Here is a 27719-nt window from a genome sequence, read left to right on the forward strand (position 1 = left end):
CTGAAGACCCCCATGATATCATACCGTGGTTCTGTGGCGCAGGAGAAGTGTGGCACCCAATTGGGAAAGCCAGCGCGTGGCGATCAGTGGAAAGACGGCTGACAGGCAAGGATCTTGACGCTCGATGATGCTTGAGGGAACCTTGGAACCTTGCAAACGAACTATCCAAGTTTGCGGTCTAAACTATGCTTCGCACGGTTAGCCCACTTGGAGTCCCATTCGCGTCGTGGGATATTCTCAGCGTTCTCGCGATAAAGCGCTTAATTGATGACTGGTTGCGGAATGAGATGAAAGGCCGTCTCATCATGGGCGATGTACGTGCAGGGGCGTGCTACCCCGCGCACTCAGCCGCAGCTCAGCCTGCTTAGCTCGAGGTATCAACACACTAAAGACGCTACAATCGCATTGTTGTCACCATGTTCTTGCACATTTCGCAACTTCTCTCGCAGCCATTGTTATCTTTTTCTGTTATGTTTAATAACGACATCTTCCTGTAGCTGTATGCTATTCTATCATGGCGGAGGTGGTAGGCTTGGTGGCCAGTGTCGTGCAGCTGGCTGGTGCAGGCTTGAAGCTGTCCCAGACGCTGTACCAGTATGCTGATGGTGTGGCTTCTGCCGACCGCAGAATCAAGGATATCGCGAACGAAGTCAAGCTTACAAGCTTCGTCATTCAGGAGCTGGGCACCATCTTCGAGAAGGACGAGACAGCGAATCTGATTTCGGAAAATGCGGTCAGGACGGCGAATGAGACAATCAAGGAGTGTTTCGCAGTTTTCACAGAACTTGAGTTGAAAATCAATAAAGGCAAGCCAGGGAAGATGGGTCGGCTGATGTTACCCTTCAAAGATAACAAGATCGAACTGCTGCGGAGCCAAATTGATAAGCTCAAGAGTACATTGGAGCTGTTGATGCAGGTGCTCATACACGCCCATCAAGTCTCATCAGAGAAGTACAACCGCGAAGCTGAAGCGAGGCACCGGGAAGAGATCAAGCAATTGCTTGAGAACAAGAAGCAAGCCACGAAGAAGTACGAGGAGTCGCTAAGGAATTTTAGTATTAGCGATGGCAGCACTGCTGTAGATGATGGCGATCGATCGGTGAAGGACGAAGAAGATATTGGTTCGCCGTCCAACCTCATCAACGCTGCTGGAGCTATCGGCTCAACTATCAACTCTGATACGCTTGCCACATGCGTGGACCATGTCAGAAGCCTGTTGGCAGACATAGAGACGCTGCAGCTGGTTTTGGCCAGGAAAGTAGATGGGGACGACCACTCGGATCACCACCAGAAGGCTATCGGATCTTACTTCATCGCTCGCTCTCATCTTGATAGCGTTCTATTTGGCAATGCTCAAGCCAATACTTCTGTATCTACTGCGACCCATTCGAAGCCACCCAACGGACATGTCAGCGGCGCCTTGAGTGACGAAAGGGTGCAGGAAGAGATGAAAATGAAGATGGAGATGGAGCACGAGCGAGCACGAACCTTTGCTGAAGAGAGAATGAAGCCAGAAAGCTTCCAAAGGTCAGCCGAAGCTAGCCTATATGACAAAGAGAGAGAATCAGCTTTGCTGATAGAACGGGAAATGCGCCTCGAGCGCGAAGCCAGAGATGAAGTGAGGGCGAAGATGGAGCGTGAAGGCAAGGTACAAGATCTTGTCTGTCGTCCGGCAGCGCACGAAGACAGCATCGAAGATATTCCACGCGAATTCCCTTCTGGTGCTGAGTATAGGCAAACTAAGTACCGCGAGGAGTATGCGCCTACACTCCGAAGGACCAGCACTCGAACCAACCCAGAGACGGATGAAACTTCAGACGGTAGACTTGTAATTGAGGTACCCGATCGAATTGATCGACCTGGAGCAACGCGTTCTCAGCTACAGTTGAACAATGAAAGCTCTCGTGCAGATGATGCCCACCACCTGCCTCTAAGCCAGGCGAAGCCAACGAAACTAGAAGCCCGCGCCCGAGGTGAGAGGCTTTGGCAAGAAGAGTTACGTAGAAGAGAGAGTTCAAGTGCCCCTGCAAGAGTCAAGTCAACTAAAAGGCGCGATTCCCGCCCACCTGCATTGTCACAGCCATCACAGTCGGCCCGCGATAAATTTCCATCGTCGTCACCGGGATACCTGTCAGAAGAAATAGAGGGCAGCTCATATGCGCCTAGCACGCGCATTCGAGAGGCCAAATGGCGCCCCAGGAAAGACAAGAACGAGATCGACCAGAATGAATCACAGGTATCATACAGCAGACAAGACGATTCATTCAGAACGCACAATCCCCGTCAAATTCTGTCACCACAGCTTTCTCTTGCCTACTCGGATGGCACCGACAAGGAGGTGAACGGCCAACTTGGCGCGCAGGTGAAACCGGACGGAGAAGAAAAAAGGAGAGGAGAGAGCGGCACGGATTATCTAACAAAAGCGAGAGTGGCAGAAAGAGAGAAAGCGAGAGCGGAAGAAACAGAGAGGAGGAGGCGAAGAAGATCAGAACAAGAACAAATGCAGCAAGAGTTCTGGTGGTTCTCGTACAACATGGAATCAACTTTTACTCCTAGTGACGCATACGTAAGTATGGACTCTCACCTACCGCTGGGGCGTCCACTGATATGACTTAAGCCTGATATCATCGAGTCTAATCTCCGGCACCCTGCGAGCCCCACCTCGATGCTAAGTAATTCTATCGATGAGTTCAAGTACTTTCCCCCGTCAGCAGGTCAAGAAGGAATCGTCATCACAGCTACCGGCGACTGTGGCCGATCACACTTCCGCTCGCGCCGAGACCACCGTGGCTACGATAGCGACGCTAGCGACAATGCTGGTGCTATCGCAAAGTTCGAAAGTGAGACAGAAGACGAAAGCATCAAGATGCGAGAAGAGAGTGTGCGTCGCGACAGGGAGCACAAGCGAGAGAAGGAGGGACCAGAAAGCAGACGACGAAGGCCACGATCCCCTAACCCTCATGCCTTTCGCTCTGGAAGTGACGCAAAGATAGAAGATCAACGACGTAAGTACCATCCGGAGCTTGGTGATACATTCATTCCTCTTCTGTAAAGACCAATCGTTAACATTACTAATGCCTACACTCCTAGTGAGAAAACCAACTCCTACGTCGGAATCGCAGAGACAAAAGAGCTCAGAAGAAGAGTACATTTCGCCAAGTGGTGAAGAAGAAGTCCCAGAAAGTGATGGGGCCGATGGTACATGGGATTACATCCATGAGACAGAAAAGGTGGGCCGGGCGGACGAGGTGGATGAGTTACTGAAGGAGTGGACTACTCTGCTTGGATGATGTGTGACAGTTGATATAGCAATCCGCAAGCGTTATATATGCGACTCCAGCATGTCTAGGTGCATCAACTGCAAAGGTTCATGCATACTCCCTACTTCTACAGCAAAGATCGAATCTGATTTGCGCTTATGAAGGCGGCCGCGCAATATAGCACGGCGCACCAACTCCCAGCAGCGTCATAAACATCACTCCATATTCGCAGTTTGTTCAAATCTAAGTCATTCACAATCTCTGAACACCTACCTACTCCCTCCGGCCATCGCAAAGCCAACCCTACATCCCCCGACATCGCCCTCCGATGTCGAACCACACTCAACAAGGTAACCCATCCCTCTCCCACTTTTCCGTTCCGTGCCTATCCAACCCGACATCTTTTCCGCACATCGGCGCCCATTGCGCGACGCGACACTTACGCGCCGGCATCTCATCACGGTTCCAGTCCGCTGTGACTATTTCTCTAGACATACCCATGCCACCCCATCGCCCACTACACCCACGGCCCGGCCATTATGACAAAACGTATAACATAACACCCCGAACGCCCTCGCCGTGGGCGTCCCACTAATCAAAAGCGGTAATGGGCTATGCTCCCATTTGGCATGTGGGCTTTTTTGCTTCTTCGACGTCAGTGGGGTCGGCCATGTCAGGGTCGGGAACATTGAATTTGTTTTTGCGTTATGGCGGGGCAGGCAGGGGTTGGGGGGCGCGTCGTCTGGCGTGGAGGGGCATGCAAGCCCACGGGACGCCACGCGACTGTCCTGGAGCCCTGCCTTGGAAACTTTGCACGTTGCTTTTGTGGGGAGTAATTCTCGAGAGGCTTGGTGGTCATGGCTTGATGGATATTTTGAGTCGTAAACTTGAAGCTGGGGTTGTGATCGTGTCTATTTTCGATAGCTGTGTCGTATTAGGGGTTTTTGCGTGCGATTTTCTCCGGTGTGCGATTGGGGAAAGATGATGCGCGTATGCGTAGATTTGGACTTCATGCAAAGTTTGACGTGCAGAATGTGGTGAAGTATATCATGATTCTATTCATGTAAGGTATCTATATACAAGTGGGAGCATCCAGCTTCCGAACGCCAAGGACAATGAAGGTATCGTAAGGTATCATATACAAAAGGCAATCCGCTCATCAGCGAACCGTTCACCACCAGTCACCCTGGTCGTGCATGGCGGCAGCGACCTTGCGGAAACCAGCGACGTTAGCACCACCGACGAGGGATGGGAACTCGCCCTCGGCAGGGGTGAAGTACTCCTTAGCGGTGCCCAGGCAGTTCTCGAAGCAGTCCTTCATGATGCCCTTGAGCTTCTCGTCGACCTCCTCGGCGGTCCATGACAGACGCTGGGAGTTCTGAGCCATCTCGAGACCAGAGACGGCGACACCACCGGCGTTGGCGGCCTTTCCGGGGGCGTACCAGATGGCCTCGCCCTTCTTCTCGCGACGGTGAGCCTCGAAGACCTCAATGGCCTCCTGTGTGCAGCCCATGTTGGAGCCCTCAGCGATGAACTTGGCACCAGACTCGATGAGAGCCTTGGCCTCGTCCTCGGAGACCTCGTTCTGGGTCGCTGAAGGAAGAGCAACGTCGACCTTCTTGACCTCCTTCCATGGGCGGGCACCCTCAATGTACTTGAAGCTGTGGTTCTCCAGAGCAGTAAGAGCCTTGCGCTCCAGCTTGAGGGCGGCGATCTGGTTGATGATCTCGGGGGTGAAGCCCTTGTCGTCTTCGGCGATCAAAGCGCCCTTGCTGTCGCTGAGGGAGATGACGGTTCCGCCGAGCTCGATGATCTTGAGCGCGGCGTACTGGGCGACGTTTCCGGAACCAGAGATGGCGACGCGCTTGCCCTTGAACGACTCCTTTCCGCCTGAGGCGTAGTTGATCATGTGGTCAACGTAGTATACGAGACCGTAACCGGTGGCCTCGGGACGGATCAAGCTGCCTCCCCATGAGCCACCCTTGCCAGTGAGGACGCCCTCCCAGCGGTTGCGCTCTGCTCGATATGCGCCGAAGAGGTAACCGATTTCGCGACCACCGACGCCGATGTCGCCCGCAGGTACGTCTGTGTCAGCACCTGTGATTTACGTAAGTGAAATGTTCCGAGTGGAGAACCAAGAAAGCAGCGCGAACGTCGCCGACGGGGCAGTGCCAAACAGACGGGAAGATAAGGCAAGATAGACCCGCCAGATCTCGTTGGTCTGCTGTCGGAAGAGCATGCGAACCGTTGAAGGTGCATGCCCCACTGAGGCTGAAGTGAAGGGACGCGCTAGGGTCAAGACATACCGATGTGCTTGTTGAGCTCCCTCATGAAGGCAACGCAGAACTTGCGGATCTCATTGTCAGACTTGCCCTTGGGGTCGAAGTCGCATCCTCCCTTGCCACCGCCCATGTTGACTGTGGTGTATTAGCATGGTGTTGATATGCGCTCGAGCCAGGTATGACGTACGGCCGGTGAGAGCATTCTTGAAGATTTGCTCGAAACCCAAGAACTTGAGGATGGATAGGTTGACGGTAGGGTGGAAGCGGAGACCGCCCTTGTAGGGACCGAGAGCAGAGTTGAATTGCACGCGGTATCCCTTCTGGACCTGGCACTCGCCCTTGTCGTTCTCCCAGACAACGCGGAACTGGATGATGCGCTCGGGGACGGAGACGACCTCGAGGGCCTTCTTGTATTCAGGGTTCTTGGAGAAGAGGGAGGAGGCCTCAAGAGTGGAGACGAGCTCTGCGAGGTGTTAGACAGGAGGCAGATGTGGAGGAAGTATCAGGTTGTGGTAACAATCCAACGAGTCGGTGGTGAGGCGCAAACGTACCCTTCCTGGCTTGCTCAAACTCGGGCTCAGACATTGTGCTGTTGGGTATCTTGGGACTGAAAGAAGATGTGAGTTGATTGAAATTGACACAGTTGCAGAGTCACAAGTTGATGGAGAGGAGAGACGGGAGAGAGTGTCTGGTATATATAATTGCAGTCGGCGCAAGCTAGATAGTTCGCGTGTGCCTGCGGTGACGGTACGGAACAAAGTCGCACTCGATTTGAGTACGTCAGAGGCCGGGAGATTGGGGTGGTGGACCCGTCTCAGTGGTCAACGGGGTCTACTGCGCGCCATGTTGATGCAAACCATGGTGTGCACTTTTTCTACTGATAAGGATCTGGCCAATGGGCGGGCGAGGACATGTATCGCGGGGTGGTTGCACGTGAAGTAGCGGGGGCTCCGGCCACTCGAGGCTCGTGGCGGGCGGTAATAGTCGAGAGTCAAACCATGGGAGGCGACGCGATGCCGACGTCGGCGGGCGAGCTTGTGAGTCTTGTTACGTTGGGCTTTCGCCTAGTGGCGTGTCAGGGTAAAGAGAATAGGCAGGGAGAGTGGGAGAAGCCGGAATGTGGGCGTGAGCTTGGGCCACGCAGGATTGTCTTGGCGAAGCGGCCGCTGGCGACCTCCTGCTGCGGAGATGCCGGACTTCCTCATCTTTGTATGCGACGTCAACCCACAAGCTCAAAACTCACACGATATAGACATAGCCTCGTTGCGATGTTGCACTGCCTCAACCTCTACCATCGCGCTCTCCGACATGCGCATGTGCGCGCATTGCATTCATTGAGCTGCAAGATCATGGTTAGAGACTCGATGGCGGCGTATCTATATCGACATAATCATGCATCGGAAATAGGCAGAGATGAGCATGTTCCATTTTTACATTTGGTGGCATGTGAAAGAGATCGGTTTCCCACCCTCCACGCGCTGACCCCCACGCCCGACATCTCTGCCTCCACACTGAGCACACTCACGGGCAATCGGTAGGGTCCCAATCTGGAGAAAAGTTGCACGTCAGTAAACGCAGCAAAATGAGAATATTGACATGGCTGTATATGCCAGGCACCCAAAGAAACTCACCAGTCACCAGGTACTCGTCCAACCCGTCCATCGTCTCCATGTCGCCATCCTCGATTACGAAGCCCCCAATTTCCGAGTTCTCGACGATTCGCTCCTTCTTGGTGCTCTTGGGCAGTGGCACGTAGCCATGTTGCAGACTCCAGCGGACCAAGAGCTGGCCCGGAGTGCACGAATACTTCTTAGACAGAGCCACAATCTTCGGATGCTTCATGCGCAACGCTCGGACGAGCGGCGCATAGGCCTCTACGATGATGTTGTGCTGCTGGCAAAAGGAAGTAATGTCATTCCGCCTAGTGTACAAAGTTAGCAGTCTTTCATGCAGTGCCGTCCATATGGGGAACTTACGTATTGAACGGGTGAACTTCGATCTGGTTAACCGCTGGAGGAATCCGGGGGTTGGAGTCCAATAGCTCTTGCAACTAGCATATCGTCAGTGGTCGACTTCGGCGACGTGAGATGTCTGGTGACGCTCATGACTATACTCAAGAGTCCAATAAGGGCGACTACGACGACTTTCCTAACCTGGGTGTACGTTCGCACTAAAGACTGAATACGGGCCTTCCCGAGACAACTAAAGCAAAAGGACGGGAACTAGGGTCTACTTACATGTTTGACACCATAATTCGAGACGCCTCCAGTCTTGACTTCGCCGTCATGGATTGCGTCTTCCACCGCTCTCCAGCTGTCGAGACGCGCCTGCTTGCCTCCATATGGGGAGTGCAACAGAAATAGGTCAATGTAGCCAAGACCTGCTTCCTTGACAGATTTCTTGATGGATTTGCGGGCCGTTTCATATGCGGAGTTGGACGCTAGCTTGGAAGTGAAGTGAATGTCTTCGCGCTTGAGTGACTCTGTGTTTGCATCACTTGCGAGAAAGTCTGAGATGGCTTTGCCAGACTCCTTCTCGTTATGGTACATCTGAGCTGAATCGACTCTGTGTACGCGTCATCCGTCAGCCGTACGAAAGCTTGGTCTCGTGATGCTACTCACGCTCGATAGCCAGCCTGCCGTGGTGAGCATCATGGTTACTGATCATCAGGAACGGCAAAAGCATACCTCGAGCGCCCACCGGACGGCTTGGTAAGTCTCCTTCCCGGACGTCAGATAGACGCCGAGATGAATCGTTGGCATGGACAGGCCATTGGAAAGCTGCCACAGTCAGACACGGGCGGCGTCTAGCACGGCCATTGTCAACCCACCTTGGTCCGCGACGCCAATGAGAATGAAGATTGAGCCATGTTCACTGCTAGGGGGCTATGTTGTGCATACACCAAAGTAGATGTGCGATGCTGCGGGAGGCAAGCCACGATAGCGGCAGACTTATATGGATATCCTCGGCGAACTGGTTACATCATGGCCCGTCATGACCGGGGTCTTGACTTTATTGTGGAGGCATCACCATTACGACTTTGAGATCTCATATGCAGCGGCTATGGCTGCGCAGCGTCCCTAGCCTGCTGCAGTTGGAGTAAGAATTTGCTACACGCACAAAAGCAAAACAGGCTACATGTGTGCCTGCAAACTATAGTCTTCACCAACTGCATCGTGAGGACGGTGCCTGCCGATTGGGGCGCCTGCCCCCACCTCCCGAGGTCCTCAACCACTGCGCCGTGCGCCTAGCGACTAGCCCTCGCTGCAGCAGACCCGACCATCCAGTGCCCTGTCGTACAGTGTCGCGTTACCACGTAAGACAGCCTCACCGAAGGCGTGTGGGCTTGGATGATCGGCGAGGAACTAGTCTTCTTCGCCGGGATGCGCTCGTGAAGCTGGAGGGCAGAGGCAGCGCATTGGTCGACGCCCTGGTATTGTGGCTATCCGGACACACGAACATCCGTTTTACATGCCATGGCAGTGGAGCCCCTACCGCGATTGACGAGATCTATCGCCCAGGCGTTTGAAGGCGCCTGTCACTCTAGTCATTCTAGCCAAACTGCAGCATGACAAAAACAACCCAGCGCGCTCAGAAAGGCTCGGTCGCAAAGCCGGCTCGGTGCGCCTGGATCTCGGCCTCTCCGTCGCTCTCTGCCACTGTCTTGGGTGACCAAACGGCCATCATCGCGCAGCAACATGTACAGGGAACAGCAAAAAGGGGGGCAGCGGTCGGCTGAAGCGCACGCAAGCAACCAACGGCAGCGCAGGTAGCGCAGTCTTGACGACACTTGGTTTACAGAGTTTTTGAATAGACCGCCTCGGGAGCCGTCGACCTGGCCGCCGACCCGCGAACTGCGCAGCCACCATCGCCGGCTCCACCAGGCCCTGTGTCGCTGCTCATTGGCGCGGCACGCTGAACTTACTGGTTAAGGATCAAGGGAGCCGGAGTGGCTCGACTTGATCATCGCCAGGATTATTCCAAAATCGCAGCCATCTCACGGAGGCTTCAATAATTCCTCGCAAGGTTAGCAGGGCGGCGTCGACCGAAGCCACACCATATAAGCAACTTCTCAAGCCTCATCATCCATATACTCAACCTCCCCATGTATAAAGCATCTTATCGCGCCCGCTATCGATGCTACAAGAACACCAAGCAACAGACACTGCAGCAGCCTTGAACTAGCCGCCCACTCGGTCGTTTCGTCATTGATCCTTTTCCTCGTCTCATCCTGCCAGAACCCTTAGACCCTGGCTCCCTTGGGCTGCTGTTAGCCAAACCCGACATTCTGCACCGGCACGTTTATTTGACAGTGGTTGCACCCAGCTCGGTAAGTTGCGAGCTGCGAGTACACAAACTGGTGTTCTCCTCTAACCAGCCAACCAGCTGTGCTGACTATTGCCGTTCCTGCAGTAGCTTCTGCTGCCCTCATCATGACAAGTTTACCCGGCTTCACCACAAACTTCCCTGCGGGATACCCAACCTTTCAGACTCGCGGTGGAACTTTTGCGCGTGGTAGCACTTCTTCAGGAGGCTCGCCATCATTGCCACCCGCCTCGTCTGAGCCGCACTTCGACATTTTCGATTGGCACCCTGCATACCAGAGCTGCCAGCGCTATTTCCTCGACCATGCCCAGCACGACAACGGTGTGCAGGCAGTGTGCGCCCTCATCAACATCTGTCTGCCTTTTCAATGGACGCATAATCCCCTCATGAACGCCTCAGGACCGCTGCCTCACTCGTCGGGCGCTGCTGCATACAACATGCCCTGGCCCCGCCAAGGTCCCGTCACCAACTCGCGAGGCCAGCCGGCGCCGGCATGGGTCTCCCTCGTGCCCTTCATTCGACGTCTCGTCGTCACAGGAATGGACAGTCCAGGCATCATGCACGGCTTCTTCGGCGAAGATTGGAGGAAGGGAGTCGGCCCAATGCACGAGTGTGAGCGTCGCAACTACCTCTTTGCGGCCAAGAGCGTGGGTTGGGCCAAGGTCAAATGCCAGTACGACATGTCACCGCACGAGTCAGTGCCATTCCTGAAGCCATTGCAGGAGGTCCAGCTGGCTGAGATCGAGGGGGCCGAAAAGACGTGGAGTCAGTGGCTCGCCATGGAGGATTGGATGGTGGGCCCACGGGCACCGGATGCGGATGACCAGCTACAGGATGCTCGTCGCCGTCCATCTTGAAGCTTGGCGTGGAGTATGGCGTTGTCTGGTGCACCATGGTCGTCAGCATCACGACCGTGATTTGCGTCGCACCAAGACGTGTGTGGGTTTATTTGGGTTGGCGAGGGCTGGGGTCAGCGGTCAGACTTCAGCGATCAGCACTTTACGCCATCGCTGCGCAATGGTTGTGAATGTTCCCCGGCATGGGCGAGAACGCTTCTATCATCCGGTAGTAATGTAGCTATTCCAATACCATTAATGTTACGTATTTAGCTTGACGGCTTGTGTTCTCCGCACCATCATTTCTTTACCTTCAATTTCAGACACGAAATATCATCCATAGAAATTAATTTGGACAACCTGACGTATTTTTCCTTTTCTTGACCAGACGCAATGGAAGGTTCGCGGGTTCCGTGCGCTGTCCGCATCTGTGCATCGTGCCTGCCAAGAAACATCGGCCAACCTCAGCTAAGCACGACCACCTTTGTTCCTCGCCGGACCACATCTCACATTCTTTTTCTTGTCAACGACAGCCCAACATCCTGGGCGCATTCTTAAACTACATGGGCTATGGAGTCCATGGTCAAGGAATGGACCACATTCTTGGACAGGTGCCTCGAGCGCCGCATCCAACCTGATCTGTTCGCTGCAGCCGTCGCGCAGCTGCACGCGAAGTCTCCACTGCCTGGCCGGAAGCTTGCTGCCCTGGTACTTCGACCACGCGTTGCAGGATCCAACAACGTCGACCCGCGCTCCATCGTCTTCCTCGAGCAGCTACTAGCACTGAAGAAGGTCGATGCCTCTGATGTTCTAACGCTGACGTTCTTGTACTCCAAAGACCGCCTTCCGGTCAAGACAGGCGACGAGAAACCAACAAAGGAGCCGCAATGGGACAATCCACCAGAACTCGAGGAAATCATTTTTCATCGCCTACACAAGGCTTTTGCTGCCGAAGAACGGCCCATCAACAATACCGAAGGCTTGCGCACGCTTATTGTTGTGACAAGATGGATGCAGGCAATGGTGACCTCGCATACCAGTGATACCATGATCCAGGCCATGGCTGGTATTCAACAACAACCCCAACAGCACTCTATCAACGTCCGGGAAGGACTTGCAATGCTTGTGATTGGCATAATAGAAAACTCGAGAATTTTGCGGATACTGAATAATCCCAAGGGAAAAGGTAAGCGCACCTCTAATTGTTCTGGTGTTTGTACGGTGTTTTCGAACAGGCTTGCTCAAGACATAACAAGTACACTACTCACGTGGATTAGATGTACGCAAACATTTTATCCAATCATTCTCTTCATTCATCCCGTTTCTCTCCAACAACTCGGGCGGATCGCATCAGTCGTTGCAACTAGCCGAAAGACTTGAGCTCTCGCAAAAGCGACACGACTTTTACGAAAAGCTTCCCAACATGAACGGCGAGGGGAACGGTGACGCCAGTCTCGAAGTCGCTGCGCTTCAGCTCGATGCCGTGATGGAGCTTCCACAGGTGAATACACGAGCCGGTCTCTACGTCTTTTTGAACGCCTTGGTACGTCTTTTCGCTGATGATATGGCACGTTGCTAATGTGTCAAGCTCGTTGCGCGGCCTCTTACTGATGATTTCATCATTATCAATTATCTCCATTCGCGATACAAGGTAGGTCATGACCATTGAATGTCGGAGAAATGCTGATCTCCGTCAGTTGGATGCACAAAACATGGCCACAGACTTGATCACCGCTGCTTTTGATGTCCTTGCCAACGCCATGTATCGCAGTGAACCAACGCAGACAATGTTTTATCTGAAATCATTCCTAATCAACAAAGTACCCTTACTCCTCGTACAAATCTCTGGGTCGATATTTCCGATGACGCCAGAAATGTGCATCACCCAAGCACTCAGTCACGTGGATCCTCATGCGTTTCCGTCGTTCTCGCAGGGGTTCGACGATATCATGGGAAGTAACAATTCCCTCTCTGATGTCAGGCAAGACTTCCTCAATGCCTGTGCGCTCCATGGGCTTATCCCAGCCGGTGCTGTAGAGCGGTTGCTTGGCGAAGCCCCAATGCAAGGTCCTCCATCGAAGAGATACGAGAGGAAGGAATTGCTCAGCCAGTGCAAATCAAACTTCGACAAAGTCAGTACATACATTGACGAGCTTGAGAGCTTGGACGGAAATGCTGGCGCCATTGTCGCTGCCGTTACAGACGTAAGACTCGATACAAAATACTGCGAAAGAGACCTGCTGATGTGATGACAGTTTGTAGCACATCTCTGCGAAACGCAAACGACTATGTACCTGAAACAACTGTCCTCGTTGATATTCAGGAAACCGCAGGCGATGGATGTCATGCTTCAATTCACTTCTCCCGCAAGCATCCTGCGACCACTTTGTCAATTCCTCGATGACTGGCACTACGATAGCGACCAGGGTGAGCCTTGAAGTTACGTTGAACCCTTTGGTCACTAACAGATGTAGGTGAATATCAACCAGTCTATGACGAGTTCGGCGCAATACTGGTTCTGATCATGGCCTTTGTGTATCGCTACGATCTTACATGTCACGACATTGGCATCGGTCATGATACATTCATTGCCAAGCTTATGAAACGCGGTCATCATAGCATGCTCCCTGATGAGTTGAGCGAAGAGCAGGGCAAGCATCTCGGCAACTGGCTCAAAGGACTCTATGACGCCGATAAGGAAGGGCTGAGCAACGAGGTGTTTGCATCCTGTCGGCCACAGGACTTCTATCTCATAGTTCCGACCCTTTTCAGGCAGACAGTCGTGGCATGCTCGACAGGCGTATTGTCATTTGAGTCGGTCAAAGGTGGCTTGGAATGTAAGCTTACCCCAATGTTCCCATTCAATCTGGCACCACTGACTCGACTTCAGATCTCGGAGAGACTTTCCTATTACCCTCCCTGATTGAAGGTCTCACTTGGATGGCCTCACATGCGCTCCTTCAGACACACAAAGACCTCGATTCAATGATACGCATTTTCAATGAAATCATACTGACGACTCCCTCTTCTGGCGACGCACAAGCTATGCACTCGACCATAATAGCGATGGTGGCTAGTCGCCTGGAGAAATGCTTCCGCACGCTACAGCGGCGCGAGCCAAATCGCACGACACTTGAACCTTTCATCCAGGCTATCAAAGTCCACGCGCACTACGAACGTTCCATATACGCTAGCTTGAAAGAAGTAGACCAGTGGACGAATGCGCCGAACAGCACTCTGAACACGTCTCTACGACACACAATACAACAGCTATCGCAATGGGCTTCAACTTCTTCGTTACAGCCAAATCCACCTGGTTATACACATCGCCAAATCTATGCATCGCTCAAGATGCTTGGTGCCACCAGAACGCTACGCGCAATCGTAGATGAGGTAAAAGCGCAGACAGATGCTGGTAACGGTGCCGCTGCGCTCGATATTGGCGTGTCCATCATCTGCGCTCCGACCGTCGAGGATAGCCCCATCACAGTAGACTGGATGGGAAGCTCGATGCCCGCGCCACCTCAACAACGGACCCGCATGAACCTCCGCGAGATGCTCAAGCAGGAATTCGAGAGCGCAGCCAATCTGGTCGCGACAGATCCTCTGATAGCAGAGACGATAGTGCGTCTACATCGCCGCGTAGAAGCGCACTTTGCCTCCCTCAGCGAAGCCGGACTTCAAGCACCGCCTATCAACATACCCAGCGTCAACATTGGGGACATGCAGTCGCAAACTATATCGGACGATCTGAACCGAGCTATCGACGATGCGGCAGCTGCGACGGTGGTAGACGACATTTCCAACATGGACAACAAAGCGCTTCAACGCAGTATGGACGAACTCACCGGTGCCGAAGGCTTGGATTTGTCAAACATCGGCATGGGCAGTGGCGATGCAGGCGCAGGCGACATGAGCACAGACCTGGGTAACTTGCCTGGTATGGATCTGGGCGATATGGGCAGTATGGGCATGGATATGGATATGGACATGGACATGAACATGGATATGGGCGGTGGCGGAGGAGATGACGACTGGGGTCTGGATTTCGACAACATGTAGAGTGTGTTTGAGGAGCGCTCTTCATAGAGTCGGTACTTAGGCACGTATATTATTCTTCCAAAGGCAATGTTTGGATAAGCGCTTGGGCAGAGCTGGATTGGAATGGTTGGGTATGAAAGATTATTACTATCGCATTTTTAAGGTGCCCTGCAATCGAGTACAATAAACAACATCCAAAATTCCAGCGGTGATTCGGTATGTATCATGTATGACTGTACCGAGGTAACGCTACTAACCCCAACCCGGCAAGAAGAAAGGATAGAAGGGAGCGGGGGTTGTACCTGCAGCTGCATAACCCCGGAAGGAATTGCCCCACCATGTTTCCCGACGGTAACGTTCTGTCAGTCAGCTTGTAAACCACACCTTTGTAACCTTTGATATTCTACTTCGTCCTAAGCTCAAAGTATCTAGCAAACAACTCACTTCTTTACTTTAAAACTACATCGAGGACTCGTTGACCGAGTTCATGATCTGCGGTTGAAGGTCGAACAGAACGAGCAAATAGCAAACATGCCGTACGACCTCAAGGGCAGGAATGTGCTTATTACCGGTGGATCAGCGTGCGTACAATACACCTTGCCAAATCATGTTCTGACCGTTACTAACACCCTCCCTCCCAGCGGCCTAGGCGAACTCCTTAGCACGACATTCGCAAGTGAAGGTGCCAATGTGGCGATTAACTACTTCAACCGTATTGAGCCCGCGCAGAAAGTGCAGAAGGCTTGTCAGGAGCATGGGGTTAAGGCTGTTACCGTCAAAGCGGTGAGTTTGGTAGTTTAGGGGGTAGTGTGTTTGAAGGGGTTGGTGGATTGTTTTGGAAGTTGGGATCTGGGAATAGAATTTGAAAGGGAGTAGAAAGAGATGCTAATATAAGACAGGATATGACGTCGACGGATGAGGCGAGGAGGGCTGTGAAGGAGACGATTGAACAACTAGGAGGGCTCGATGTTATCATCGCCAACGCGGTGCGCAAGACCTGATTGACTATCAGGAGCTTTACTAATGGCATCGCAGGGCTGGACACGCTTCTCCGAGTGGAAAGATCTCGATTCCATGAGCGAAGAAGAGTGGGATAAGTGCTGGAATGCAAACGTCAAGGTGCCCAAGGCATTACTGTCCGAGGCGAGGAGCACGTTCGATGCGAATCCAGATGGTGGATTGATGATTACTACGGGTAGTATTGCGGTATGTTCTCAATTTCTCTTATCTTGACACAACTACGGTAATGATTGAGTACTGATCCCGAATCACAGGGTGTCAGCCAAGGCGGCTCCAGCATGCCCTACGCCGTTACCAAAGCAGCGCAACTCCAACTCGTCAAATGTCTTGCCGTTACCGTCGGACCCAAGATTCGCGTCAACACCGTTCTCCCAGGCTTACTGTTGACTGAATGGGTAAGGATGCAGAAGCTATTGTGTCGTATCATACTGACAGTCACGTAGGGCCTCAAGTATAGTGAAGAGAAGATCGAACAGCTCACGAATGCTGCAGCGCTGAAGCATGTAACTTTCATGGACGATTGTGCTTCCGCGTATGTCATGTTGGCGAAGAATACTAGTATGACTGGTATGCGCATTCAGGTCGACGCTGGACTCAACATTCAAGGCGCGTAAGAGGATGCTATGAGAGTATCTACTATCAAGGATATTCTTCGGTCCAGCAATGAATTTGACAACCGTATTCCCTCGTAAACACATCAGTCAATGCCTCGGTGATGATTCGTCGCGGAAAAGCAAGACCTCGGCCGTGGGTTCGTGGGTGACCCCACGGCGCTAATTCAAGCTGCAGGGTACCTACCTCACGTCAATTCCCCGCGTCCGAACCTCCGCATCTTCGCAGAGCTTCTGGTCAACACCATGACTCCCCAAACTTCATAGCCAGAAACACGCCATGTCTTCTTCTTTTGATACCGTTTCCAGAGCAGCCCCGCGTCTGTCGCGACGGTGTATGCGATGCGGCGAGCGGAGCGCCAATTGTCAGCCTGCACGGCGGCGCTGGATGAGCAGCGTGCGAGATGCGCCCGCTACGAGACCCAAGACTGCTATCTTTTTTCCTGGTACTTCTTCCCAGCTTCCAGATATTCAGATACTACAATATGCTAAGCAATACCAGGTCAGGGTGTACAACGCGTGGGAATGTGCACGCCATGGCTGCAAGCCTTCCCCAAGACGGCGAAACCCATCCTCGAGGAGATTGACGAGACGCTCAAACTCCCCCTTACCAAGACAATAGAGTCTGGCACAAATGCCGAACTCACACGAACCGAGAACGCGCAACCGGCCATTATGGCGACGTCGATCCTGATACTGCGGATATTGGAGAAGGAGTTCGGCTTCAAGACCAGCGAGCGCGTCGACATCACGCTGGGCCACTCGCTAGGCGAATTCGCAGCCCTAGTAGCAGGCGGCTACCTCACCTTCTACGACGCCCTAAAAATGGTGCGGCGACGAGCCGAAGTAATGAGCAAATGCAGTCAAGAAGCCGTCGCAGAAGAAGGCGGCGAGTTCGGCATGGTAGCCCTCGTCTGCGAATCCGAAGAGCACATGCAATCCCTCATCAACGGCATCCACGAGTTCCTTGCCTTGGGCTCCAAAGCCGACTCCCACGACCACCTCCCCGCCGTCCAGCAAGTCGCCATCGCGAACCTCAACTCGAAAAACCAAATCGTGCTCAGCGGCAGCATCACACGCATCAGCACGCTCCTGACCAACCTCCGCCAATTCGGCGGCCATGACCCCCGCCACGTCCGCTTGAAGTCCGACGCCCCCTTCCACAGCCTTCTCATGAAACCCGCCGCCGAAACGATGAAACGCATCCTGCACAAGCCCACAGAAGACGGCCGCGACATCATAACATGGCCAGGCATCATGCCCTGCATCTCAAACGTATCCGGCAAGCCCTTCCAAGATAAAGAGCAGTTGAAAGACTTGCTAGCGCGGAGTTGTGTTGAGACGGTGCAGTGGTGGAAGAGCGTCAAGTACCTGCACGAGCAAGAGGGGATTATGCGGTATGTGGGTATTGGACCCGGGAAGGTGGGCAGGAATCTCGTGGGGAAGGAGGTTGGCATGAAGGGGGCTGTTAAGGGGGGTGGGGTTTGGGGGATTACGAGTCCGAAGGAGATGGAGGAGGTGGTTAGGGCGTTGGATGATACGGAGGATGTGGATGGGATTGAGGTCGAGTGACAAGAAAGTGCGTTCTTGATGTTGAAAGCGTATGATTATACCCCAGTGCAGCGATTTTAGTATTAATGGAAAAGTCAGTATCAGCGGACTCGTTGCATGTGCGGAGGCAATCGCCGAGAAAACGCCCAAGCAATGAGTCGTTCCTGTATACGCTGCTCAGTGTGCGGCACGGGCCATCAGACAACGGGAGAAGTCGTAGCAATGGCATGAGAATCAGATTGATGGTTTGGATGGGATTGAAAGGGTGGTGAAAGAAGAGGATAATCCTGGTCATACTTTCTTCACGGAGACGCTGGAGCACACGCTCAATATTTTACGACCGTTTATACACAACCATCCATCATTGCGTATAGACAAAAGACTAAACCAGTTGCTAACCATCACAAAAAAGGAAATTTTACTGCGTAAACCCTCTGGACAAAGACCAAGAAGAACTCCATGTTCAACACTGAACCGAGTTGGTACTCGCCGATGAAGAAGCTGTGCAGAAGTCTGCAGATGAGGTTCTACATCGAGAAGGTGTGACACAATTGTGCCTGCCACCTTCGTTCTGTGAACTCCACGCCAGTCCTTCAGCAGCGGAGAGCTCTCCCACTCTACCAGACGAAGGAACCAACACGCAAGACAGACAGAAGGAGATTTCTACAGTCGATGCGAATAAAGCTAAAATCGAAAGAATACTCCGGCTTTTACGTCAGGCCAAGACGGGAAAGATCAGAGGAAGACGGCGGAGTTGGTACGTGAAGCTTTTACTAGACTGGGAGCGCTTGGGGGGAATCATGTGTTAGCCCCGGAGGATCATCAGGAGATCGTTGGGGCTGATGAGGAGGTCCTGGGGAAGGGGGGTGAGTAAAGATGGGCATGGTCGTGTTTACTATGTTCGTGTATGATAGATTGCTCGATAGCCCTGGAAGGCAGGGAGTTAATATGAACATGTTATAACGACAAGTGAAGCGTGCGCACAGTCAAATGAAGAGTGTTCTATGAAGTCAGGACGTAGTGGCAGTCGCTGGTCGTTGTACAAGGGGGTTCAGGAATCCTAGGTTTGTAGCACACAGTACACATGGACAACACATGCCATGACAAGAGGTGAGAAGTGATCGCAGCGAGCTAGTGGACAAAAAGAAGCCCGTGAGACCAAATTGCTCTTTGCGTTACATTCTTTGCATCACCATCGTACCAAGTCCACATGCACACCCATATTAAAGGGCAAGATGGAAATTGAGTGAAATGGATGGTTTGATCGAATCTAGAGCATGGCCCGGCCTATATACCCGTGGACCCAATACCAGCACGGTCATGTAATCTCTTACTTCGATACTCCCTCTCTACCTATTCAAACTCAACAACTCGTCCACATACCTCCTCGCATCAATCCCAATCCCCTCGGCCAACCCCTTGGGCCCCCACCCCGCCGCACTCCCACCCATCCTCTCATTCCTCGACGTACTCCCGCCTCCCATACCAAGCCCACTCCACATGCCACTCGCAAAGCTACTCGAAGACTTCGCACTGTGCGCTGTAGTATCCCTTGCTCTCCTCACAAGAAACGCTTCGCGCAGCTCATTAGAATCAAACCGGCCGGAGCCGGAACCCGAACCGGAGCCCTCGTTGGAAGCATTATTATACGCGGTATCTTCGTTGCTAACTTGAGAAGGGGGCAAACGCATCCAGACGACCCACCATCCGCGAGAGGTTTTGCACGTACGTTCGATTTCAGAAAGGTTGCGGCGCGTACTCGCTACGGTAGCGAGAATCTGAGAGTGTACATTCAGTGCTTCGATTCTGCTCCAGCCGAGCGAACTAGTACTGTTGCTGCCGAGGCCTTCGGCGAGCAGGGTACCCGGGTCGGGGATGTTTGGTAGGCTGGAATGCACGGTGTAGGTCCGGGGGTCGTAGACGAGGTCGTAGATGGTTTGTGTGTTGGGGCCGGAGGCGTGACCTGAGCCGCCAGATGAAGCTTCGGTTGTGTAGTGGCTTGAGACGGCGTTGAGACGCGCGGCGACGAGGGCGGGGGAGGTGCTTTTGTCGAGGGAGCGGTGGAGGGGCGAGAAGAAGTTGTGGATGTCGCGGTAGAAAGATGCGACGCCGAGGGAGTGGGTGCGGTGTTCGAAGAGGAAGGTGTAGACGAAGGGACGGTGCTGTGGTGGGCATTAGTAGGGGTAATGAGTCTGTTGATGATGTGGGAACTTACCACGTAGACAACAGGTCGTAAACGTGACAGTTTGTTCTCTGTTATCGGCTCGACCTTCATGTCTCTCTCGTACTGCGGAGTCGAGTCTGAGTCGCCTTCTTCTGTTTTCAGTGAAGCTTCTCGCCTGTCGACCTCCACATGGATAGTCCGCAGCGGTATACGGATGTTCCAGTCGCCCTCCCCATTCTCGTCGTCGACGTCTAGATCCTGCAGATCGCCTTTGAGCCCAACAAGGAAGTACCCGTCGTTCTCTAGGCGTATCTGCTGCTTCATTTTCTCCTCTGCTGGGTCCACATCCGGGGTCGGATCTATGTAGCGCATCGCTGCTGGTGAGGGTGTCCGTTCGCGAGCCGGTGGTGCTGACGCTGCTGGCGCTGCTGGCGCTGGCGTTGGAGCAGCAGATTCCGAGGTTTCGGCGCTCTTCTTTCCACCCCACGCTGTCCCATAGCCAAGTGTCATGTACTTCATCCAGGTCTCGGTGTCACCCAGAGACGCTAGCATTGGCTTAGACTCAGGTGCAGTAGAGTCGGCTTGGGATTTGTTGTTTTGAACGGCGGCGGATGCCTTGTCAAGAGAATTCTCAGCTGCTTTGACAATGGGTGGAGGGATACCCGGTGGCAGGGAGCCATTGCTCGACGGAGGAAAACGCGGCCTTTCTTCTTGTATCGGAGGCGATGGCTCTTCTGGTTCAGGCTCTGGCTTCAGATTTCTCCTCCGCCGTTTCCTGCGATCAGATGTTGGGTTGTCTCGTACACCGTAAGCATACTCGCCGTGAGCGTAGATAGTCTCTACCCAGTGAGACAAGTCTCGCAGTGACTTCCGGCTCACAGCGCCGAGACCCGAGAAGACAACGCCATCTGCGGCATGAACGTTCTTTCCCACACCAATCCAGGGCTCCAGCTCCGATACTTCGAGTGTCTTTGGGTCTGTGGATGTCTTGGCTTGTTGCAACGGTGATGCTTCGCCAAAGCGGGACACCATGACATCAACGAGGCCTGAAGTTCTGCGTGCAAAGTCTTCTAGCACGTCTCGCTCGCTGCTTCCCCATTCCTCCTCACCAACGCCCATGCCCAGCTCGCCACCTGCTGCCAGCTTCATGCCACCGTATATGTCTACCGCAGGGCTTCCATGTAGTAGCACGTCCCAGTTGCTCGCGAATCGTGACCAGTACTTCTCGAGTATACTGCAAAACTTGGCACGGCCGTGCTTCGAGAACATGTTCTCGAGTGTCGAGCCATGGTGTAGCAGGAAGACGGATTGGGCGCGTACGAGCTGTTGGATCAGAAGCGCAGGTGGGCTGACTTCGCGTGACGAGTACTCGATTATGGGCTCGGTGGTATCGGTGCTTGAGTCGGTTCGTGTGAGGCCGCCGGTAGGGGGCAGTTGGGTGAGATCAATGGACTATGGTGGTGTTAATTGTAGGATGGCTGAGCATGTGGGCATACATACTGCCAATATCCACCACCCATCCTCGAGTTCACGCAAAACAATACGCGACTTTTGTGTTTCCACAGAGTCAACTGCTTCGCCATTGGAGAAACTCCTGCACGCGATTAGCCAAATACACCAAAGTGTTCGCCTGCATGCGTCCTACTTCGCAAAGCCTACCATGCCCTGGGCTAGCCCGACCTGGCGGAGCTTCTCATTCTCCTGCTCGCGCAGTTCTTCTTCCCGCTCTGTATCGCCATCCTTCAACTTAGATCGCGTCTTGGCGGCCTTGGAGTAGTAGAAGACAATCTGCTGGTGGAAAGTCTCATCTGACGTTCCGAGCGAGGGATTGTATATAGCTAAGAAGGAGAGCTGCGCCGGGACGACCTTGGGAACCGCCGTGGAAGACATGCGTGCATTCTTCGAAGTGCCTGTCGCGAGGCGCTTCGGGTGGCTTTGGGTAATGGATGACTACGTCACGCGTGCGGAGGAGACGCGGAGGAGACGGCAGCCAGCGAACGTGCCAACGCGCAACCCCAACAACAAGCGGTCGTCGTGGCCTATTTGTATTTCATAGTCAGATACGGCAGTCCATCGCGATGCGGCGCCCGGGCAGCAAGGATCCGTCCGATTGTCGTGGTGAAGATGCCCCACGGGATCGCGATCGCAACGTCCAGACCCTGCGGCGCGGCTTTTGTCGCCGAGCTTCCTCACCTCTGAACCATGATCTGGAGGCTGCGCAGCCCCGTCCGCTCTTTGATCGCCACTTCGCCCTGCCGATGCAGCTCTACGTCTGCTCCCGCTCGGACGTCGGAGCCATTGCGGATTCTCTTCTGTGGCTCTGACGTCTTCAGCATCGCGTCACTGCGCGCCGTAGTAGACGCGAAGCGGCATGTCCCGGGCCTCATTGAGAGCATTGATGTCATCCATCGCCCAGCAAAGCCTACCGGACGGGGTCTGAAGACGTTGAGAGAAGGTAGGAACGTCTTTCAGCTACAACACAACATCAATTGACACGTTACAGTACCCATCAAGCAGGTAGCCACCGAAGAGCTCAACCTGCCCACCCATGTGATCGATACCTTCACCGGCTGGACTCCACCCACCCCCATAGATGTCGTCATCGCCGTATCCTTCGGCCTCCTCGTCCCACCGCGAATCCTCAACTATGCGCAATACGGCGGTCTCAACGTGCATCCCTCGCTGCTCCCCGATCTGCGTGGCCCAGCACCCGTCTCACATGCCATACTGAAGAGGCGGCAGTACACCGGTGTCTCTGTGCAAACACTGCATCCAAGGCATTTTGACCAGGGTACTATCCTTGCCCAAACCCCCATGCCTGGGTACGAGATTTGCCTTCCTTCCGAACCTCGTCCTGAGACGGCTCAGATGCTTGAACAACAGCTTGCCGCGGCTGGAGCAGAAATGCTCGTACATGTCTTGAAGGAACAGAGATTTGTGCCTCCGCATGAGGATGTCGGATGGTACGCCCACTCCGACGGTCCTATCGACCACGCACCGAAAATCACCAAGCAAGATCGCTTTGTCGACTTCAGAAAACACACCCTGGCAGACGTCATTGCCAAACGCAACGCACTTGGCGACTTGTGGTGTCTGCTACCCACCGGTGATCGTCTGATAATCCACGACATCATACCTCATAATCCGGACGAGTCCCAACTCTCCACCATGGAGCCTGGCCTCTTTGTAGATTCGCAGACCAAAAACGTGCTCATTTTCAAAGGAGCATGCGGCGAAGCCGGACACGTCCTACAGAGTACATTGCAAGGGCACAAGAAAGGTCAAGGAAACGCGAAGTTACTGTCGCTGTTCGGTCCTCCAGCGAATACAAGTGTAGGACATGATGCGCTTACGAGCACCTTACACAGAATTATCTGAAAGTTTGCTCCGACCATTCTTCTTTGGCATCCTGGAACTCTTCAATCTCTTTCATTACCCTCACACTTTTCGACACAGTCGCTATTCGGTCTAACACAGCTGTGAAGCCCGCCGAGTCCGAACTCTCATAGAACAGCTGTCGAGTTTTTCCAGTGCTGCTATCGACTGCCTCGTTCAGGGCTCCCAACAACGTCAAAAGACATTTGTCCTTGACTCTCTGCGTTACGCTTTCGTCGTTGACGAAGCGAGAGAATTCATGCGTCCACCGACTCATCCCGTTCTTCAGCTCTTGCGTCTGCTGTTTACCCTCTGCTGTCGATTGGAAAATATGTGGTATACAGGCCTGCAGCTCTTGACTAGTGGGCGCCACACTCGTTAGGAAAGACGGCTTTGGAGCCTTCTTCGTCTGTGCGTGTCGCTGTTTGAAAGCTTCGTACTCCTTTGCTCCGAAAGCACGGCGTTTGTTGTTGAGCTGGATAGTGGCCGATGGTAGCTCGGCATGGCGTGTCAGACCCCTATGACGAGGTGCGCTCTCTGCAGTAGATTGGCGTTTCCAAGGCGTTGCACCGCCAACTCCTCGCACCGATACTGTTGTTGAGGCAGGTCTAATATACGCATCTGCTGTGGGCGTTCTACATGGTAAAGCAGATATGGCGTACATGCTCACTAAAGGCAAACCTCTCCCATATTTTTTAATGGGAACAGGGGATTCGCCAATCGACGAGCCGCTCAATGAATATGCAGCGACATCGAGTTGATCATGAGGTGGTTCTGTGCTCTGCACCGTGACCATCTGCAGTTCTTCTGCAATCGGACTCGGTAGTTCGTCAAACATTGAGCCGCTCAGTGAATTTGCAGTCACACCGACCTCGTTAGGAGACGATCCAGTACGCCCTATCGCTTCCATATGATCTTGCTGCGCCCTGGCAGGCGATTTGGTAAGCACGGCGTGCATCTCCTCTACCATGCTTCGGATTTCAGGATCTGCAACTGGATTGCGCAATACGTTGTCTAACAACAAGTGCGTTACATCGTGGTTCTTTTTGCTATCAGCGTTCGCGAACGCAGTATTTGCCCTGCAGAGTGATTAGCCTGTGTTCACCTGCGATCAAAGGCATGACGCTTACCAGATTATCGAGGTCAACATCAAATTTATCGCATCAGTATGCGACTTCAATTTTTCCCGATACTGCTGTAACGACAGCTTCTCGCGGTCCCATCGCACTCTCTGCCAGTTGACATGAATACTCCTCTTGACGTCATCCAGCGTGCGCAACTTTGTCTTTCCCTTGTTTGCATGTATCTCGACGTCACGGTGCTTCTTCGTCACCTTATCCAGCTCTTGCAGTGTTGAAGCGCATGATCCGATCATAACATCCAGCTTCTCTTTGAGCCCTGATCCTCCATGTTGAACGCCTGGTCTTGCGAGTACATCGCTGGAGGCCTCTTTAAGGTGGTCTAGGGCGCATTTTAGACTAAACAGCACTTCCTCAAGCTCTTTCAAATCTCGCGATGCCGCCTGTCGCCCAGAGCTAAGGCTCGAATAAAGCTCGTACGTTAATTGGCCAAGGAGGACTAGACGCAATCAGCACTTGTGCATAGGCCAACTGTTTGGCACACATACTAATATCCCCTATCGAGAAGCCAAAAGACATATTGCACGAGGCTTATCGCAATGTGAGGAAAGCATACGCGTCAGCCTGGTTGAACGCGATGGATGTGGGCGCGCATGCAGCTGACACGACCCCACCTGGCGAGGCTGAGGCTGTCATCGAGCTGACTTACACCTCAGCCTGGTCGCCGCAACATCTCTCTTTCTTGGTTCCATCAACTTATTGACCGTTGCACTCAATTCGCCGAGGTCTCGCCTTCGATGGCCTCCACAACACCTTCCGTCATCCCAACGGACTCTCGTAAAATAGTAATCAAAGGCCTAGAGAAAGTCCAGAGTGTAGAGAATACCGAGCAGAGAGGAAACAAGGATGAATATCTCGAGTTACCGACATTCTCCATGACGATGCATGAAGAAGAGCCATTATGTGAGCTTTGGAATCGGATCGAAAGTTGGAGAGCTACATTCCTCCGATCCAAGCATTCCATTAACACTAAACAGATTGTGGCTTCCATAAGCCAGCTATGCTGAACATAAGCGGCACAAGCCATAGCGAAGGCGATCCCAAACGCGTTGTGAGCGTCCACGAAGAAGTTGTCGTAGTCGCAGACGACCAAATCTCCACCAGAAACACAATTAGAATGACAGAATCACTAAAGTCACACGCCAACAATCATCACGGCCAAGAAATCGACTTCAACATCGCTCCGCTCCCTGCATCCAAGCGTGCAGTCGAAGCGAGCTGTGGATTCCACATGTCTTTAGAGCGGACTCCGAGGATGCCAGACGATAATAAACTGCACCAACTGCCGGCCTCGCTAGGGAGCTACGACCTATTCAGTGTAGAAGCCTATGCGGACCGTCTCCCAAACAACATCAGAGACACCGGTGGTGTTTTCTTCCCCATGTGGCAGCGAGAGGCCATGTGGCTCAACTTTGGGCCGACAGACCAGCAGTGTGCCGTCCGCGTCTTCATGGGCCACGTCAACACCATTTCTGGTCTCACGATGGAAGAAACCGCCGACGGAAAGTCCGACGAGCTCGAGCAGGACTACATCGTCATACCAGGTCAGCAGTGGCTAGATGGCATCTGTGTAGGACCTGGTGTTGTTCGTCAGTTCGTTGCTATGCCACGTACGTTCTTTGCGCAATCCCCCAAAAGCATCAACTAACTAAACAAAGTCGGCTCCGGCTACACTGTCGAAGGCCAGAAGACATCGAAAGAGCAGCACGGAGGCCTTCAACTCGAAATCACACCCGAGTTCCTCACTGACCTGCGTTTGTGGTCGGACAGCAAACACGAATATATCCTCAGACAGGGCCCTGGTCCTCGTGTCAGTCTACTAGAGGAGGAGACGCCTGAAGAGCTGGGTTGCAAGATCGGTGATGTGTTGAGATGCTATCCGGCTGATAGTGAGTTCGAGGAGCGGTTCAAGGCGAAGCTCTTCGCGAGGCCAGGGGAAGTTATTGAGTGTACTGTGAGTTCCTCTGATATTTGACGAGGTACGTCGCTGATAAATGATTGCAAGGCGGTCAATCCGCAGCGTGAGCCTCAGGATACGCCTGAACTCGGACCAAGCTTACAGCTAAACACTCTCACACGACATGCCATCAAGACCGAATCAGTATCAGACTATTCTGACACACCAGGTTACATCACCAGCACTTATTACGACATGGAAGTAGATGATATGACTGTAGACAGGGATGTTGACGAGGACGATGGCGAGGCTGATGATATGGTCGAACCTGGTGAAGACGTAGATACCCAAGTCATCGAAACCAAAAACATCAAAGCCATGGGCCTAGCCGCAGGCGGCAAGCTGAGTACATCTACCCCATCCTTATCTTCCTTCCATCATCCACTAATCTGCCGTACAGTCCAAGACATATACAAAGATCCTCACCCGGCAACAACCTGGAACCACGCAGCAGCGCGTATCCTCCACATCCATATCCTCGACCCCGTAAGCTGCGAGAAAGTGACGCACATAGTTCCAACCCCGCCGACCACCGACGTCAAAGCGTACACTGAAGCCGGCGGCCAGTATTTCGTTGTTGAAGAGAAGGTAGATGAGCGGCTTGATGGAGGTGACTTTGACAACGTAAAGAGTGTCAGCCAAATGGACCAACACATCGGCATAAGCACCAAACCAGAGTTCGATCCGAACAAGCCGAAGATGTGCACGACATGCGAACTTAGGCTGTGTGATTGCATGTGAGTTTCTCTCTTCCACTCCCTCCAACCTTCCATCTTCTTCTATGTCCTGGTACTCACACACCCAGTATCCGTCCCTGCGACCACCAATTTTGCAACATCTGCATCAAGTGCATCGATCAGAACAGCGACGAAGATGTGGATTTAGCGCACAGGAACTGGAAGTGCCCGATTTGCGACAGCCCCGTCTCGCACGTAGCAGGCTTTTCTGCGCCGATGAATCTACCAGGCGAAGAGCCGTTGCGCATCAAAGTACCAGTTAATGTTCTCAAGATTGAAGATGGAAGGGTGAGGTTTGAGAGTGTGCAAAGAAGTAGGGTTTAGAGTTTGGCTGTTTGGGAGGTGAATGAGCTGTCGATGGCATAAAATGATTGTTCACTTTGATAGTAATACATTTGTTTCCTTCTAAGAACCAAAAAC

General features: G+C 53.1%; 11 protein-coding genes across 11 annotated transcripts; 7 read left to right on the forward strand and 4 right to left on the reverse strand.

Annotated features, from left to right (window-relative positions):
* Nucleotides 1–147: 147 nt before the first annotated feature.
* On the forward strand, nucleotides 148–2690 carry BKA58DRAFT_118556 (uncharacterized protein). The gene is made up of 2 exons (XM_046164103.1): nucleotides 148–2570; nucleotides 2618–2690. The coding sequence occupies exons 1-2, from the start codon at nucleotides 515–517 to the stop codon at nucleotides 2620–2622; spliced, it is 2061 nt and encodes a 686-aa protein (XP_046027262.1). The 5' UTR covers nucleotides 148–514; the 3' UTR covers nucleotides 2623–2690.
* Nucleotides 2691–3508: 818 nt separating this feature from the next.
* Nucleotides 3509–4394, forward strand: BKA58DRAFT_118519 (uncharacterized protein). The gene is made up of 2 exons (XM_046164101.1): nucleotides 3509–3610; nucleotides 3752–4394. The coding sequence occupies exon 2, from the start codon at nucleotides 3868–3870 to the stop codon at nucleotides 4243–4245; it is 378 nt and encodes a 125-aa protein (XP_046027263.1). The 5' UTR covers nucleotides 3509–3610; nucleotides 3752–3867; the 3' UTR covers nucleotides 4246–4394.
* Nucleotides 4339–6290, reverse strand: BKA58DRAFT_118485 (Glutamate/Leucine/Phenylalanine/Valine dehydrogenase-domain-containing protein). The gene is made up of 4 exons (XM_046164100.1): nucleotides 6094–6290; nucleotides 5730–6005; nucleotides 5567–5677; nucleotides 4339–5357 (listed from the first exon to the last, which is right to left on the reverse strand). The coding sequence occupies exons 1-4, from the start codon at nucleotides 6125–6127 to the stop codon at nucleotides 4432–4434; spliced, it is 1347 nt and encodes a 448-aa protein (XP_046027264.1). The 5' UTR covers nucleotides 6128–6290; the 3' UTR covers nucleotides 4339–4431.
* Nucleotides 6291–7063: 773 nt separating this feature from the next.
* Nucleotides 7064–8411, reverse strand: BKA58DRAFT_437273 (NADP-dependent oxidoreductase domain-containing protein; the record flags this gene model as incomplete). The annotated part of the gene is made up of 7 exons (XM_046173476.1): nucleotides 7064–7089; nucleotides 7174–7463; nucleotides 7519–7592; nucleotides 7780–8107; nucleotides 8164–8177; nucleotides 8230–8322; nucleotides 8373–8411. The coding sequence occupies 7 exons, from the start codon at nucleotides 8409–8411 to the stop codon at nucleotides 7064–7066; spliced, it is 864 nt and encodes a 287-aa protein (XP_046027265.1).
* A 1089-nt stretch (nucleotides 8412–9500) lies between these two features.
* BKA58DRAFT_379560 (uncharacterized protein) lies at nucleotides 9501–10996 on the forward strand. The gene has a single exon (XM_046169818.1). It carries the CDS (start codon nucleotides 9976–9978, stop codon nucleotides 10723–10725), a length of 750 nt encoding a protein of 249 aa, XP_046027266.1. The 5' UTR covers nucleotides 9501–9975; the 3' UTR covers nucleotides 10726–10996.
* Nucleotides 10997–11205: 209 nt separating this feature from the next.
* BKA58DRAFT_379561 (mediator complex, subunit Med5) lies at nucleotides 11206–14938 on the forward strand. Its single transcript, XM_046169819.1, has 7 exons — nucleotides 11206–11890; nucleotides 11982–12247; nucleotides 12293–12355; nucleotides 12402–12908; nucleotides 12960–13131; nucleotides 13179–13541; nucleotides 13595–14938. The coding sequence occupies exons 1-7, from the start codon at nucleotides 11275–11277 to the stop codon at nucleotides 14764–14766; spliced, it is 3159 nt and encodes a 1052-aa protein (XP_046027267.1). The 5' UTR covers nucleotides 11206–11274; the 3' UTR covers nucleotides 14767–14938.
* A 338-nt stretch (nucleotides 14939–15276) lies between these two features.
* On the forward strand, nucleotides 15277–17948 carry BKA58DRAFT_409758 (uncharacterized protein; the record flags this gene model as incomplete). The annotated part of the gene is made up of 7 exons (XM_046172166.1): nucleotides 15277–15326; nucleotides 15387–15528; nucleotides 15645–15731; nucleotides 15781–15951; nucleotides 16020–16160; nucleotides 16209–16332; nucleotides 16879–17948. The coding sequence occupies 7 exons, from the start codon at nucleotides 15277–15279 to the stop codon at nucleotides 17946–17948; spliced, it is 1785 nt and encodes a 594-aa protein (XP_046027268.1).
* Nucleotides 17949–19148: 1200 nt separating this feature from the next.
* Nucleotides 19149–22218, reverse strand: BKA58DRAFT_118688 (uncharacterized protein). The gene is made up of 4 exons (XM_046164105.1): nucleotides 21737–22218; nucleotides 21592–21685; nucleotides 20143–21543; nucleotides 19149–20089 (listed from the first exon to the last, which is right to left on the reverse strand). Exons 1-4 carry the CDS (start codon nucleotides 21979–21981, stop codon nucleotides 19277–19279), a joined length of 2553 nt encoding a protein of 850 aa, XP_046027269.1. The 5' UTR covers nucleotides 21982–22218; the 3' UTR covers nucleotides 19149–19276.
* Nucleotides 22219–22293: 75 nt separating this feature from the next.
* On the forward strand, nucleotides 22294–23469 carry BKA58DRAFT_312006 (methionyl-tRNA formyltransferase; the record flags this gene model as incomplete). Its single annotated transcript, XM_046167359.1, has 2 exons — nucleotides 22294–22546; nucleotides 22595–23469. The coding sequence occupies 2 exons, from the start codon at nucleotides 22294–22296 to the stop codon at nucleotides 23467–23469; spliced, it is 1128 nt and encodes a 375-aa protein (XP_046027270.1).
* A 758-nt stretch (nucleotides 23470–24227) lies between these two features.
* On the reverse strand, nucleotides 24228–25124 carry BKA58DRAFT_399518 (uncharacterized protein; the record flags this gene model as incomplete). The annotated part of the gene is made up of 4 exons (XM_046171550.1): nucleotides 24228–24262; nucleotides 24334–24545; nucleotides 24597–25044; nucleotides 25094–25124. 4 exons carry the CDS (start codon nucleotides 25122–25124, stop codon nucleotides 24228–24230), a joined length of 726 nt encoding a protein of 241 aa, XP_046027271.1.
* Nucleotides 25125–25165: 41 nt separating this feature from the next.
* BKA58DRAFT_379571 (uncharacterized protein) lies at nucleotides 25166–27670 on the forward strand. Its single transcript, XM_046169820.1, has 6 exons — nucleotides 25166–25532; nucleotides 25583–26215; nucleotides 26264–26559; nucleotides 26611–26908; nucleotides 26963–27299; nucleotides 27368–27670. Exons 1-6 carry the CDS (start codon nucleotides 25343–25345, stop codon nucleotides 27621–27623), a joined length of 2010 nt encoding a protein of 669 aa, XP_046027272.1. The 5' UTR covers nucleotides 25166–25342; the 3' UTR covers nucleotides 27624–27670.
* The last annotated feature ends 49 nt before the right edge of the window (nucleotides 27671–27719 follow it).

Source organism: Alternaria rosae (assembly GCF_020736505.1).
Source record: "Alternaria rosae strain MPI-PUGE-AT-0040 chromosome Unknown BKA58scaffold_3, whole genome shotgun sequence".
Classification (NCBI taxonomy): domain Eukaryota; kingdom Fungi; phylum Ascomycota; class Dothideomycetes; order Pleosporales; family Pleosporaceae; genus Alternaria; species Alternaria rosae.

Excerpts from the sequence above, each read along its gene's own strand:
- BKA58DRAFT_118556 (XM_046164103.1), top strand. The coding sequence starts at position 515 with ATGGCGGAGGTGGTAGGCTTGGTGGCCAGTGTCGTGCAGCTGGCTGGT.
- BKA58DRAFT_379560 (XM_046169818.1), top strand. The coding sequence starts at position 9,976 with ATGACAAGTTTACCCGGCTTCACCACAAACTTCCCTGCGGGATACCCA.
- BKA58DRAFT_379561 (XM_046169819.1), top strand. The coding sequence starts at position 11,275 with ATGGAGTCCATGGTCAAGGAATGGACCACATTCTTGGACAGGTGCCTC. Across the intron at positions 12,248-12,292 it reads ACGTCTTTTTGAACGCCTTG|CTCGTTGCGCGGCCTCTTAC; the intron begins GTACGTCTTTTC and ends TAATGTGTCAAG. Across the intron at positions 12,356-12,401 it reads ATCTCCATTCGCGATACAAG|TTGGATGCACAAAACATGGC; the intron begins GTAGGTCATGAC and ends GATCTCCGTCAG.
- BKA58DRAFT_379571 (XM_046169820.1), top strand. The coding sequence starts at position 25,343 with ATGGCCTCCACAACACCTTCCGTCATCCCAACGGACTCTCGTAAAATA. Across the intron at positions 26,216-26,263 it reads TCAGTTCGTTGCTATGCCAC|TCGGCTCCGGCTACACTGTC; the intron begins GTACGTTCTTTG and ends AACTAAACAAAG. Across the intron at positions 26,909-26,962 it reads AGCCGCAGGCGGCAAGCTGA|TCCAAGACATATACAAAGAT; the intron begins GTACATCTACCC and ends TCTGCCGTACAG.
- BKA58DRAFT_118485 (XM_046164100.1), bottom strand. The coding sequence starts at position 6,127 with ATGTCTGAGCCCGAGTTTGAGCAAGCCAGGAAGG. Across the intron at positions 5,678-5,729 it reads CAAGAATGCTCTCACCGGCC|TCAACATGGGCGGTGGCAAG; the intron begins GTACGTCATACC and ends AATACACCACAG. Across the intron at positions 5,358-5,566 it reads GGAGCTCAACAAGCACATCG|GTGCTGACACAGACGTACCT; the intron begins GTATGTCTTGAC and ends CGTAAATCACAG.
- BKA58DRAFT_118519 (XM_046164101.1), top strand. The coding sequence starts at position 3,868 with ATGGGCTATGCTCCCATTTGGCATGTGGGCTTTTTTGCTTCTTCGACG.
- BKA58DRAFT_118688 (XM_046164105.1), bottom strand. The coding sequence starts at position 21,981 with ATGTCTTCCACGGCGGTTCCCAAGGTCGTCCCGGCGCAGCTCTCCTTC. Across the intron at positions 21,686-21,736 it reads GGCATGGTAGGCTTTGCGAA|GAGTTTCTCCAATGGCGAAG; the intron begins GTAGGACGCATG and ends AATCGCGTGCAG. Across the intron at positions 20,090-20,142 it reads TACGACCTGTTGTCTACGTG|CACCGTCCCTTCGTCTACAC; the intron begins GTAAGTTCCCAC and ends TGCCCACCACAG.